Source organism: Chiloscyllium plagiosum, unplaced genomic scaffold (genome assembly GCF_037043375.1).
Source record: "Chiloscyllium plagiosum isolate Xiang-an unplaced genomic scaffold, Cpla_swu_hap1 HiC_scaffold_2, whole genome shotgun sequence".
In the NCBI taxonomy this organism is placed as follows: Eukaryota; Metazoa; Chordata; class Chondrichthyes; order Orectolobiformes; family Hemiscylliidae; genus Chiloscyllium; species Chiloscyllium plagiosum.
Genome location: NW_028270140.1, coordinates 116,209,632 through 116,224,533, shown reverse-complemented (window position 1 = coordinate 116,224,533; position 14,902 = coordinate 116,209,632). Strand labels below are relative to the sequence as shown.

Genomic DNA, 14,902 nt, shown 5'->3' with positions numbered 1-14,902 from the left:
CCAGAGGAAATGGTGGAGGCTGGTACAATTGCAACATTTAAGAGGCATTTGGATGGGTATATGAATGGGAAGGGTTTAGAGGGATGCTGGCAGGTGGGATTAGATTGGGTTGGGATATCTGGTCGGACCGAAGAGTTTGTTTCTATGCTGTATATCTCTATGACTCTATGACAAGTATTATAGAAGGGAAAGTAAAAGATAGGTTTAGAGCAAGGAGTTGTAAATAGTTGTTAGTTAATTATTCTCTGTTATACTTTAAGAAATAAAGTTGTTACTTTTTACTTTAAATAGTTCTTGGCCTCTCGAATTTTCAGATTACTGCACGGGATAAACCTTTTCTGTGTTGCTGCTTTAAATTAAGCAGGAGGGTTTACCCTGTGTCATAACACTACCCAAGAAGGTGATGGATGTTCCATCATTAAGTAAGTTCTAGGTCTGGGTAGATCTCTCAGGGATTCAATACTCAGGGAGCAGGGAGGAAACTGAAGTTTAAATAAAAGGCTGATTGCACTAATGGAATATGAGGCTCAAGTGGCCATATGATCTACTTGAACATCTATTTCTTTTGTTCTTAAAGAACAGAAGAAAGCATAGGTAGATCAAGAAATTAAGACTGTGAATGAAAACTGAATTCTAAATACTTGTGGATTGGTGAAAGAAGGAAAGATTGAAGTGATAGGAGCTCATAACTGATATCTAGGGAAAGGACAGGCGCAAGACACAGAGGAAGGAAGAATATGTAGCAAGGTAAATTTCAAGCTATGAAACTATGTGAGTTAGGTCTATTATCCATTGTTTCAAATTCACTACTAAATTTTAAATCAAGTCTAAAGCATTGACATGACAGTACATTCATCCTTTTATGCAGCATGAAAGAAACATTATAAATCACAATTCATGGAATAAGTAATTTATCCTTCACAACCACAACATCAGTGACCTCACCTAACAGTAGCATTGTGAGAATCTTCTTTAGGAAGAGTAAGTTCTTCCAAATCAAACCCATCCTTCACATTCTTCTCTGTTGGAATATGTTGCTCACCAAGTCTCCTAGATTCAGTGCATACATCAGTTACATCAGGTGCAGTGTCATGCTCTACAATCGGCATAGGAGGAGGATCACTACCAAGGATAGTTTCCTGCTCCAAGTTCTTCTGATCCACATAGCTTACATTTGCGCACACAGCATCTTGTAAATCATCACCAGGCTCTGTATCAGGATATTCCTCTTCTAAAAGGGCAACAACACAGATTTAAAATTAACATTACTACAGGAGAACTCCTCTGCTTATTAAGTATTTGATGACATCAAACATATTTTTCTGGAATGCATTTCTAATGTTGTCACACAGTAACCAGAATAATTCTTAGCTTAATACCAATTGTTTATACAGAATAGCTGTTGGCTATTCATTAGAATCAAACAGTTAATAAAATCTGTGCCCAGTCTTAAATTACAAGTTTAAACAATGTTAAAAGGAGAATTCACAACACTTCATAAGCATTGAGCACTCTAGCCTGAAAACAAACCAGGCCACAAAATATCCAGTTCTCACTAGAATCTAGCAATGATTATGTCATCGTCATATAATGTGATTTTAAATATTCCCAGACACTCCTTTGCAAACACACAATATAGTTTTGTCAAACAATATTTTCAAACTCTTTATCAGAATGCTTGATAGACATGTAACTCTTCAGTATTTGGAGATACTGAACAGAATAACATTAACAGACTATAATAAAATTGCAACAGCATCAATTGATAGGAAGAATGCATTCTACTAAACGAGAATCAGAAATACACTGCTTTTGTTAGTCATACTCTGACGCACATTAAAGAAAAATACCCTAAGGAGTAAGTTCAATTCTGAAACTGTGACAGAAGTTTATCTGACAGCCACACGCAGTAAGGACAGCGGTAGTGAGTTGGGGGCTCATTTGTTCAGCTACAGGGTTGACATAGCTCTTCAAATCAGTCACAGTATTAGTATTCCACTTCCAAAAAATTAGACAGTACTGGCAGGTTGTAATGGAATCAGTTCGCAAAACCAGAGGGTATTTTAATTTCTATATTTAATCTGACCAATTGCAAGTTCAAGCCATTTGTATTGATGTGAGTTCAATTACTCTTAAATACTTTATTTATTATTAGTAATGATTCAGAGAAATGCCTCAAAGTCTAAATCTCAAATTGAAATTTGTCATGTTGATTATTCAATAATAATTTCCAACATTAATGGAATAAAAGTATTTTAAATTAATTAGCATGTATCTTACCTTGACTTGTATCTTCATTTGCAATTTCAATAACCTCCTGTGAAAAGATGAACGTTAATGTTCAATGTTCTGGTAAAAAAACTTTAGTTTTAAAAGATCAGTTGAATGTATATTAATTATTCAGTTTACTACATTCAGAATTCTAAAATACTTGATATTGTAATAATACAAGTTAGAATATATTCATGCACAATGAATAATATAATTGATGCCATAGGACGAGAACGGACAATATAATTTAAAATCGTCAACACAAGAATATTCATCAACTTCCATATTTAGGCATTTTTACAGATTTCTAAAATACCAAGTATTATTCACAAATATGGATTTGCACCTTCCATTTTTACAAATATGAAACACAAGAGAAATCAAAATATTGATTAGCCTGATGTTGAATATTACATTTTTAAACCTAACTTTAACTTTGCTTTCCCTACAAATTATTCACTCAAGAGCACAGGAAGCATAAATTATATACCTTAAATCCCAACTCTATTATCAAAAATAGTCCCGCAGTAAACAATTATTGAAACAAAATACTTAACTTACAACAAAAAGTTCAATCTGATCAGTAGTTGCTGAATTGTAATCTTCTTCTGGAGCTAAGCCGCATGACTGACTGGGCTCACTTTTATCAGGTGACTCATGGAGTGCCTGTTCAGTTTCACTTTCATAGTTCTTGTCTGAAACATTAACTGCTATTTCAAGCTGTGAGATAAATGGGAGTATTAAGACAGAAACAAAAACTTTCCAAATAAAACATTTCAAAATTTGCATTTTTCTAGGGTCAGGTCCTAGTCTAGTGTACAATACCACCCACCAGCAAGAACTGGCCAACATTAAGGCTTGCAGTGCTAAGTCTCAACCAACATTTGTGCCACATCATGTTACACAATGGAAGAATCTAAAAATATTCACTTGATGTTCAATGGCATTACCATTGCTGAATCCCCCACTATCAACATTTTGGTGCTTAGCATCAACCAGAAACTGAACCTGAATAGCCATATAAATGCTGTGGCTACAAGAACAGGTCAGAGGCTAGGAATTCTGTGATGAGTAAAATACAGAAAATAGGAGCATGAGCTGGCCTTTTAGCCCATAAGTTCCACTTCATCATTCAACATGTTCATGGCTGACTCTGAACTCAATGCCATACTTCTACTCTCTCTCTCTCAATTCCCATGATACCTATTGCCTTTACAAATCAATCTATTTCTTTCTTAAATCAATAATGGTCTTCTGTGATAGTGAATTTGACCGTCCTAGAGTCATAGAGATGTACAGCATGGAAACAGACCCTTCGGTACAACCCGTCCATGCTGACCAGACCCAATCTAGTCCCACCTGCCTGCACCCGGCCCATATCCCTCCAAACCCTTCCTATTCATATACCCATCCAAATGCCTCTTAAATGTTGCAATTGTACCAGCCTCCACCACATCCTCTGGCAGCTCATTCCATACACGTACCACCCTCTGCGTGAAAAAGTTGCCCCTTCGGTCTCTTTTATATCTTTCCCCTCTCACCCTAAACCTATGCCCTCTAGTTCTGGACTCCCCCACCACAGGGAAAAGTCTTTGTCTATTTATCTAAAATCTCTATAAGGTCACCCCTCAACCTCCGACAATCCAGGGAAAACAGCCCCAGCCTGTTCAGCCTCTCCCTGTAGCTCAAATCCTCCAATCCTGGCAACATCCTTGTAAATCTTTTCTGAATCCTTTCAAGTTTCGCAACATCTTTCCGATAGAAAGGTGACCAGAACTGCATGCAATATTCCAACAGTGGCCTAACCAATGTCCTGTAGCCGCAACATGACCTCCCAACTCCTGTACTCAATACTCTGACCAATAAAGAAAAGCATACAAACGCCGCCTTCACTATCCTATCTACCTGCGACTCCACTTTCAAGGAGCTATGAACCTGCACTCCAAGGTCTCTTTGTTCAGCAACACTCCCTAGGGACCTTACCATTAAGTGTATAAGTCCTGCTACGATTTGCTTTCCCAAAATGCAGCACCTCGCATTTATCTGAATTAAACTGCCACTTCTCAGCCCATTGGCCCATCTGGTCCAGATCCTGTTGTAATCTGAGGTAACCCTCTTCACTGTTCACTACACCTCCAATTTTGGTGTCATCTGCAAACTTACTAACTATATCTCTTATGCTCACATCCAAATCATTTGGCCTCATCTCAAATCAAAATTGCCTTTGCATATATTCTTTTTGGATAGGAGGAAAATAATTCCTGCTTTCAGTCTGTCAGTCCTGTCAGAATTTTCAATGAGATTCTTCCCTTCACCCCCAACTCAATCTTCTCAACTCCAGTCAGTACAGGCCTTGTTGACCCAATTTCTCCTTATACAACACAGCTGTTTTCCAAGGAATCAGTCTGGTGAACCTTCATTTTATTTCTTCTAAGGCAAAAATATTTCTTCTTAAGGAGAGAGACCAAAACAAGGTGCAACTGCAGCTGAAGTTTTGCACAAAGGCCACGTAGAGCTGCAGTAAGACTTCTGGCCCTATACTCAAACCCTCTCACAATGAAGGCTAACATTCCATTTGTCTCCTCGCTACATGACCATGTTTGCTTTCAGTGACTGGTGTACAAGGACATCCACATCCCTTTGCACACCAACATTTCAAAATCTATCACCATTTAATTAATAATTTGCCTGTTCTTCCTACCGAAGAGGACAACTTCAGAATTTCCATGTTATATTGTACTGAATTTGCCATGCATATGATCACTTACTCAACTTGTATATATCACCCTGAAGTCAATCTATATGCTCTTCATCAGTCTCAATCTTAATTTCGGACTCCCCAAATTCTATCCACTATCTGGAAGGCGCAAATCAAGACTGGAATGAAATACTCTCCACTTGCCTAGATGGGTGCAGTTCCAACAACACACAAGTTCAATACCATCAGGAGTGGTACTTGATTGGCACCCCATCTACCACACTAAATATTCACTCCCTCCACTCATGCAGCAATACATAATCTGCAAAATGCACAGCGACAGTTCATCTTTGACAGCACATTCCAAATCAAACTCTCTACCACTCAGGAGGAAAGATAAACAGATGCACAGGAACGAGACTATTGACAAGGTCCCTTCCAAGCCACAAACCATTTGGAGAGGGAACTATACTATACTTCCTTCATTGTTGTGGAGTCAGATTCTGGGACTCCCTTCCACAAACACTATGGGTGTACCTACTATCAAACGGACTACAGTGGCTCAAGAAGGCTACTCACCATGACCCTCTCATGAATAATTAGGAATGGGCAATTAATGTTGGCCTAGCTAGTGATGTGCCTATTATCTGAAAGAATGAAAACAGTAAGGTGTTTTGTGAAAATCAGCAAGAAAACATTAGTAAGTATTTTAAGATAATCGAATTAAAGTAAAATTCAATGATAAAAAATGCTTAATTTCACGCATTGTTTTATTTAAGAGAATAAAAATTAACTTGCTGGAGAAATTTTTATACAATTCAAGCACTACAGTGAGTTTGTTCAGAGGAGATGGGTGTAAACTCATGTCGATGGTTCCCAGTTTAGTAAATTCCTACTTTCAGCAGCACCAAAAATGGATAGCTGCAAATGAAGGTCAAGGTGCTTCGCCAAATCAAGGTTAGAAAGGGAAAGAAGGTAAATTATAGAATTAGGGCAGAAAAGGAATTAAAAAGATTTTCCCTGGAGCTTCGGAGGCTGAGGGGTGACCTTATAGAGGTTTACAAAATCATGAGGGGCATGGATAGGATAAATAGACAAAGCCTTTTCCCTGGAGTCGGGGAGTCCAGAAACTAGAGGGCATAGGTTTAGGGTGAGAGGGGAAAGATATAAAAGAAACCTAAGGGGCAACTTCTTCACGTAGAGGGTAATATGTGTATGGAATGAGCTGCCAGAGGAAGTGGTGGAGGCTCATACAATTGCAACATTTAAAAGGTTGAAACTTTATTGCTGGAACAGCACAGCAGGTCAGGCAGCATCCAGGGAACAGGAGATTCGACCTTTCAGGCACAGGCCCTTCTTCAGGAATGAGCAGAGAGTGTTCAGCAGGAGAAGATAAAAGGTAGGGAGGAGGGACTTGGAGGAGGGGAGTTGGAAATGTGATAGGTGGAAAGAGGTCAAGGTGAGGGTGATAGGTCGGAGTAGGATGGAGGCGGAGAGGTCAAGAAGAAGACTGCAGGTCAGGAAGGCGGTGCCGGGCTGGAGGGATCCGGCTGAGACAAGGTGGGGGGAGGGGGGATGAAGAAACTGGTGAAGTCCAAGTTCATCCCCTGCGGTTGGAGGGTTCCCAGTCGGAAGATAAGACGCTCCTCCTCCGACCGTCGGGTTGTTGTGGTTTGGCGGTGGATGAGTCCAATGACCTGCATATCCTCGGTGGAGTGGGAGGGGGAGTTGAAATGCTGTGCCACAGGTTGGTTGGGTTGGTTCGTCCGGGTGGCCCAGAGGTGCTCTCTGAATCGCTCCGCAAGTAGGCGGCCTGTCTCCCCAATATAGAGGAGGCCACACCGGCTGCAGCGGATGCAGTAGATGATGTGGGTGGAGGTGCAGGTGAATCTGTGGCGGATATGGAAGTTTCCCTTGGGGCCTTGGAGAGAAGTGAGGGGGGAGGTGTGGGCGCAAGTGTTGCACCTCCTGCGGTTGCAAGGGAAGGTGCCGGGAGTGGAGGTTGGGTCGGTGGAGGGTGTGAATCTGACAAGGGAGTCGCGAGGGAGTGGTCTCTACGGAAAGCTGATAGGGGAGGGGAGGGAAATATATCCTTGGTGCTGGGGTCTGTTTGGAGGTGGCGGAAGTGACGGCGGAAGATGCGCTGTACATGGAGATTGGTGGGGTGGTAGGTGAGGACCAGTGGGGTTCTGTCCTGGTGGCGGTTGGAGGGGCGGGGCTCAAGGGCGGAGGAGCGGGAAGTGGAGGAGATGCGGTGGAGGGCACCGTCGACCACGTCGGGGGGGAAATTGCGGTCCTTGAAGAAGGAGGCCATCTGTGTTATACGTATTTTGAACTGGTCCTCCTGGGAGCAGATGCGGCGGAGACGAAGGAATTGGGAGAATGGGATGGCGTTTTTACAGGGGGCAGGATGGGAGGAGGTGTAGTCCAGGTAGCTGTGGGAGTCGGTTGGTTTGTAGTAGATATCCGTGTTGATTCGGTCGCCTGAGATAGAAACAGAAAGGTCTAGGAAGGGGAGGGAGGAGTCCGAGAATGTCCAGGTGAATTTGAGGTCGGGGTGGAAGGTGTTAGTGTAGTGGATGAACTGTTCAACCTCCTCGTGGGAGCACGAGGTAGCGCCGATACAGTCATCAATGTAGCGAAGAAAAAGATGGGGGGTGGGGCCAGTGTAGTTGCGAAAGATGGATTGTTCCACATACCCTACGAAGAGGCAGGCATAGCTGGGGCCCATGCGGATGCCCATGGCTACTCCTTTTGTTTGGAGAAAGTGGGAGGATTGGAAAGAAAAGTTGTTCAGGGTGAGGACCAGTTCGGTCAGTCGAAGGAGGGTGTCGGTGGAAGGGTACTGGGTGGTACGGCGGGAAAGGAAGAAGCGGAGTGCTTTGAGTCCTTCGTGATGGGGGATGGAGGTGTACAGGGACTGGATGTCCATGGTGAAGATGAGGCGTTGGGGACCGGGGAAGCGGAAATCCTGGAGGAGGTGGAGGGCGTGGGTGGTGTCACGAACGTAGGTGGGGAGTTCTTGGACTAATGGGGACAGGACCGTGTCGAGGTATGCCGAGATGAGTTCGGTTGGGCAGGAGCAGGCTGAGACGATGGGTCGTCCGGGGCAGTCAGGTTTGTGGATTTTGGGCAGGAGGTAGAAACGGGGTATTTGGATGAGTAGGAAGTGTTTGGAAGGATATGGGCCAGGTGCTGGCAGGTAGGACTTAATTGGGTTGGGATATCTGGTCGGCATGGATGGGTTGGACCAAAGGGTCTGTTTCCGTGCTATACACCTCTATGACTCTGTGAGTCTAGGTGTGGAGCTCTTCATAAGACATCTTTACACTTTTACTCAATTCTTTTTGTAATAAAAGCCAGTATACCATTTGCCACCTTAAATTGCTTGCTGTACCTTCATGTCAATTTTCCGTAACTCATGACCAAGGATACTTGGGTCTCTTTGAACTTAATCACTTCCCAGTCACTTACCATTTAAGTAGTACACTGAAATTTCTATTGTCCTACCAGAGTGGCTAACCTTTCATTTTTTTCGCATTGTATTCCATCTTCAAATTTTTTGCCACCCATTTAGTCTGTTCTTACAACTTGTACTTCTACAAGTCATTTGCAAACTTGGAAATATTGCAATTAATTCCTACATCAAAATTAGTGATACAGATTGTGAATTATAAGGGGTTCAACCACTGTTCCATGCTTGACTTACTAGTCACAGCGTACTAACCCAAAAATAACTGTATATTTCTGCTGTCTGTTTTCTGTCCACGGTCTATACGAGCATAATTCTCACACCCCATCCCACGTGCTCTAATTACGTTTACTACTCTCTTGTGTGGAACATTATCAACAGCTTTCTGAAATCTAAATATACCGCATCCATTGGATTTACCCTCCTTTACTTCACTAGTGACATGCAGGTGTGTGAAACATATTTCCCTTTTGTACATCCATGTTGACTCCACCAACCAAACATTTTCTAAGTGTACTTTTATCATAGATTCTAGCATGTTGCCTATGGGTGATGTTAGACTAACAGGTCTGTCTTTCCCAGTTTTCTTTCTCCCTTCTTTCTTTAACTGTGGGGTTGCTTTTGTAACCTTCCATTCTTCTGGAACCAGTCCAGAATCCAGGTTTAATCAAATTTGAAATTTTGACTACCAATGCATCAACTATCTTTACAACCACTTCTTTCAACACAGAGCTGTAGGACATCAGGTCCAGAGCATTAATCTACTTTAAATTCTATTAATTTCGCTACTATATTAAAAAATAACTGTTGTTGTTGATTCGCCATTGTATTACCAGACCATCTGCTCTCTCATTAGAGACAGAAGCAATTGGTGGTGATTTAACCTGAGGGCCACCAGGGAAGAGGTTGAGAAGGAGGGTCCTTCATGGTAACTCAAACCAGTGATGGGAATTCAACCCACACTGTTGGCATCACACTGCTCTGTAAACCAAAGATCCAGCCAACTGAGCTAAACTGATTCTCTTGCCATGCCTTGCTTGCTTCAAATTCTCATTAATAAGAGTTTTTTTAGGTTATTATAAGGAGTTACTGACAGCGAACAGTAGGTTCCAAAGTATGCAAGTGATTTCATTTGAAAACCATTCAGCCTTACAGGCCTTACTAATGCCGATGATACAAAGATAGGTAGGAAGGTAAATTATGAAGAGAACATAAGGAGACTGCAAAAGGATATAAGTGAATGTGGGAAAGAAATGGCCACCGGAGTATAATGTGGAAATGTAACTTGTCCGCTTTGGAAGGGAAAATAGAAAAGCAATATATTATTAAAGTGGAAATAGTTTGCAGATCTCTAAGTTACAGAGGGATCATGAATGATTAATGTTCAAGTACAGCAAGTGGTTAGAGATGAAGTAGAATTTTGTACGTTATTACAAGTGGAATGGCTCGTAAAGTTTAGTGATACTTTGTTGTACTGAAAACAAAAACTGTGGAGATCACAGCAGGTCAGGCAGCATCCATGGAGAGAAAGCAAGCTAACGTTTCAAATCTAGATGATTCTTCATTAGTATATTGGGAATTAGTATATTTAGTATTTTGGTCTTCGGAACACTCTTCCTCAGCATGATGGAGGTAGAGCCATTGAATATTTTTAAGACAGAGTTAAGTAGATTTTTGTCTAATGAAAGAGACAAAAGGATAGTCAGGAAAATGGATTGAGGCTGCGACCGAATCAACTATAATCTTACTGAATGGCAAAAAGAAGCTCAAGGGTCCAAATGGCCTACACCTGCTAATTTGTATGTTTCTATGTTCGCTTCATTTAACTCTTGAGGCTGGGAGACCTCGTATTGAGCTGTCCCAGAGATTTGCCCAGCTTTCCAGCAGTGAGACACACAACGTAGCTAAGCTGTTCCAAACCCCTTGACCTTGATGTTTCCACACAACTGCATGACTGAGATTAGGGATCAACATAGGGGCATCAAATTGTCTAGCTTTAAGTAAACAATATTGATGCTGCGGTACACCGCATGTTGTGTAAAGAACTGACAAATTATTTAGTTGAAAGAGAAGTAAATGTGACACAAACATTTTATTCCTGTGGTTCATTTTAAACATTTTGTTGTACCTATTATTAGCTTATTTCATGTTTCTGGTCCATTGGCCTCACCAAAGTGTTTTTGTGCAGTGGGCATTAAGTTGCGTCAAATGTGGCATAAACCATGAAAAATCATCCTTTACCTTTTATCTTTTTTAAATATAGTCATACAGCTGCACAACACAGAAATAGACCCTTCGTTCCAATTTGTTCATGCCGACCAGATGTCCTAAATTAATCTAGTCCCATTTGCCAGCATGTGGCCCATCTCCTTCTAAACCCTTCCTATTCATATACCCATCCAGATGCCCTTTAAATGTTATAATTGTACCAGCTTCCTCCACTTCCTCTGGCAGCTCATTCCATACACTCACCACCCTTTGTGTGAAAAAGTTACCCCTTAGGTCCCTTTTAAATCTTTCCCCTTTCACCTTAAACCTCTAGTTTTGGACTTCCCACCGCTGGGAAAGTACCTTGTCTATTTACCATATCCATGCCCCTCGTGATTTTATAAAGCACTATAAAGGTCACCTCCAGCTGCAGTCTATTCAGCCTCTCCCTATAGCTGAAATCCTCCAAGCCTGGCAACATCCTTGTAAATCTTTTCTAAACCCTTTCAACTTTCACAACATCTTTCTGACAGGAAGGAGACCAGAATTGCACGCAATATTCCAACAGTAGCCTAACCAATGTCCTGTAGCCGCAACATGACCTCCCAACTCCTGTACTCAATACTCTGACCAATAAAGGAAAGCATACCAAACACCTTCTTCCCTATCATATCCACTTGCGACACTACTTTCAAGGAGCTATGAACCTGCACTCCAAGGTATCTTTGTTCAGCAAAACTCCCTATGACCTTACCATTAAGTGTATAAGTCCTGCTAAGAGTTGCTTTCCCAAAATGCAGCACCTCACATTTATCTGAATTAAACTCCATCTGCCACTTCTCAGCCCACTGGCCCATCTGATCAAGATCCCGATGTAATCTGAGGTAATCTTCTTTGCTGTCCACTGCACCCCCAATTCTGGTGTCATCTGCAAACTTACTAACTAACACCTACAGAAGTGTGCACAGATTTGGCCTCCTTATCTGAGGAAGATTATACCATAGACAGAATTCATCAAGAAGGGTCATCAAACTAATTTCTAAAATAGGGGAAATTGTCCTATGAGTAAAGATTAAATAAGACAAGCCCTACTTTCTCTGCAGTTTAGAATAATGAGAACTGACTGTGTTCAAACATGTGAAATCGACAGAGATGATATAGAAAGTATGTTTCCTCTGGAGGGTGAAGGCACTTCAAGCAGAGGATACTGTCTCAGAATAAAGGACTGGACAATTAGGACTGAGATGAGGAGGAACTTTTCCACTCGGGTGATGAATCTTTGGAATCCTCTGCCCAGAGGTTTGTACAAGGTCAGTGCTGAGTACATAACAGACTGAGATTTTTAGACTTGCACAGATTGAGAACATCAAGGGATACAGGTATGGTGCAAGAAAATAGTTTTGACGTTCAATTTCATCAAATTCAGGCACAATTTCATCAAATGGATAACGAGGCTTGAATGGCTGAAGGACTTAGTCCTGCCCCCTTTTTCTTATGCTGTTAAATGTATTCTGCCACTGAACAGTGTGTGTAAGGAAAGAAAAGAGCTATGTGAATTTGTAACAATTCTGAATAAAACATTTGGACTAATATCTACCACAGTCCAAAACACTACTAGTTACACAATAGAAAGAAATGGCAAACATGATGGTTAGTAAGAGCAGCCAGATACACTAAAATACTATTCTTAACTACACAATAGTCATGACTTTGCATCTACAAAAAAAACATAGATACTTTAAGAAAGCACAGCCATGCAGTGATTTAAACAGCACATTTCCAAGCATTTAGCACCATACCTCTTCCATGGTTTCCTCAACTTCAGTATGAACAGGTTCAGGAGATCGTAAGCTGATTGGCACAAAAGCTGGAACTTTGTTGACCTCCTCAGGATTGATGAGATAGACATCATCCTCTTCTACTGGCTCAGGTTCATCATCATCATCATCATCTTCCTGGGATGCTCTCAAGGTCACAAGTTTCGCTTTTGAAATTCCCTGACCTTTCCCAACATTCTTAGTTACAGTCTCCTTCTTACTCAAGCTTTTGCTGAGTTTGGGTTTAGTTTTTTGAGACCGTGCACGTCTACTCCTGCTTTTATCCTCACTTTCTGCCTCAGGTAATAATGGAGAAGAAGCTGATGGTTTATGTTCTGCTGAAGATTTATAAAATGCTGTTGGTCTGGGCTGCCTTCCAGACCTACAAAAGAAAAAGAGTTTTACTTTTTTGGGTTTTAAGCAACAGTATCTAAAACATATTTTAATATAATCAATGGCCTGGTAAAATCAACGAAAACAGAAGATAATATTGTGTCTTCATTGCTAGATCCACTAATTAATTTTGTTTACTGCAATATAAACCCACTTATGCTGTATTTTGAACAACACTACTTCAGATAACATTCATGTTTCAAATGTTCACCAGAAATATTAGTTACCCTTACATCACTGAAGCACTGTAATTAATTTGAAGTTTTATTTACAAGAAGGAAGTTACTAGTTTAAGAACAGAAGCGAATTAGATGTACTGACAACATTCTTTTCTCTTTAATGAAGGACTGCAGCAAAAGTGATTGGAATGCTCCTAGATCTCAAGAGTGTATTTTTAAATTCAGTAACGGGACATGGTGACATTGCTTGGGTGAATATTTATTGCCCATCCCTAGTTGTCCTCGGGAAGGTGATGGTGAGCTGCATTCTTGAACTGCTGCAGTCCTTGTGTTGTAGATAGATTCACAATGTCACAAAGGAGGGAATTCATGGATTTTGATCCAACGGCATTGGATCACAGAACAGTGATACATTTCCAAGTATGGATGGTGAGTAGCTTGGAAGGGAACTTGCAGGTGGTGGTGATTCCATGTATTTGCTATCAACGGCCTTCTAGATGGAAATTGTCATGGGTTTAGAAGATGCTGTTTAAGGAGCTTTGCTGAATTTTTGCAGTGCATCTTGTAGATTGTAAACACTGCTGCTAAAGTGGGTTGATTTGCTTTGGATGGTGTCAAGCTTAAGCTGTCCCCATCCAGACAAGTGGGAAGAATTCCATCACACTCCTGACTTATGCCTTGTAGATGGTGGTCAGGCTTTGGGGACTCAGGAAAACGTTTCTCTGCTGCAAGATTTCCAGTCTCTCACATGCTCTTGTTGCTGTTATATTTATAGTGTTGATCCAGTTCAGTTTCTGGTCAATAGTAAACCCTAAGAAATTGACAGATGGTAATGCCATTGAATGACCACCTCCAACAAGAAATGATGGTTAGAGTCTCTCTTGTTGGAGATGGTCATTGCCTGGCACTTGTGGAGCATGAATGTTACTTGCCACTTTAGCCCGAGCCTGAATATTTTCCAGATCTTGCTGCATTTGGACATGGATTGCTTCAGTATCTGAGGAGTTGCAAATGGTGCTGAACTTTGCGTAATCAACGGTGAAGTTTTTTGATTAATCAGCTTAAGATGAGACAGGAATAAGTAATGATCTCATTGCCAGGGATCCTCTTGGAAGAAGCAATCACAGTATGGTTGAATTTAGAACACGGATAGAAAGTGTGAAGATAAATTCCAATATCAAGTTCCTGTGCTTAAACAGAGGAGACCACAACAGGATGAGGGAGGAGTTGGCTAAACTAGACTGGAAGCAAAGACTTTATGGTGGGACAGTCGACATACAGTGGAGGACTTGCAAAGCAATTTTTCCAAGTGTTCAGCAGAAGTACAGGCCAGTGAAAAGGAGGAACTGTAGGAAAAGGGGTAATGAGCCATGAGTATCTAAGGAAATAAGGGATGCTATCAAACTAAAAGAGAAGGCATACGAAGTGGCAAAGACCAGCGGGAAACAAGAAGACTGGGAAAACTTTAAAGGTCAACAGAAAACTACAAAAAGAACTACAAAGAAGAGTAAAATAGATTATGAGAGTAAACTAACTCAGAATATAAAGATAGATAGCAAAAGTTTCTATAAATATATAAACTGAAAAAGAGTGGCTAAGGTAAACACTGGTCTGTTACAGGATGAGAAGGGGCATTTAGTAATGGGATATGAGGAAATGGCCAAGGCATTGAACAGGTATTTTGTGTCAGTCTTCACAGTGGAGGACACGAATAACAAGGAAATGAAGTTAGGTGAAGACCTGGAAATAATCATTATCATGAAAGAGGTAATGTTGGGCAAGCTAATCGACCTAAAAGGTAGACAAGTCTCCTGGCCCTGATGGAATGCATCCCAGGGTACTAAAAGAGATGGCGGGAGTGATA

The 14,902-nt window shown here is 41.2% G+C and overlaps 1 protein-coding gene across 1 annotated transcript in view; it reads right to left on the bottom strand.

Moving 5' to 3' along the window:
- The window catches only part of LOC122558916 (uncharacterized), a 98,913-nt gene that overhangs the window by 35,502 nt on the left and 48,509 nt on the right, over positions 1 to 14,902 (bottom strand). The window contains exons 17-20 of the mRNA XM_087999957.1: positions 12,449 to 12,848; positions 2,833 to 2,991; positions 2,281 to 2,317; positions 946 to 1,231 (exon numbers count right to left, since the gene is read on the bottom strand). Coding sequence (XP_087856083.1) covers positions 946 to 1,231; positions 2,281 to 2,317; positions 2,833 to 2,991; positions 12,449 to 12,848 — 882 coding nt within the window. The remainder of the gene's footprint in view (positions 1 to 945; positions 1,232 to 2,280; positions 2,318 to 2,832; positions 2,992 to 12,448; positions 12,849 to 14,902) is intronic.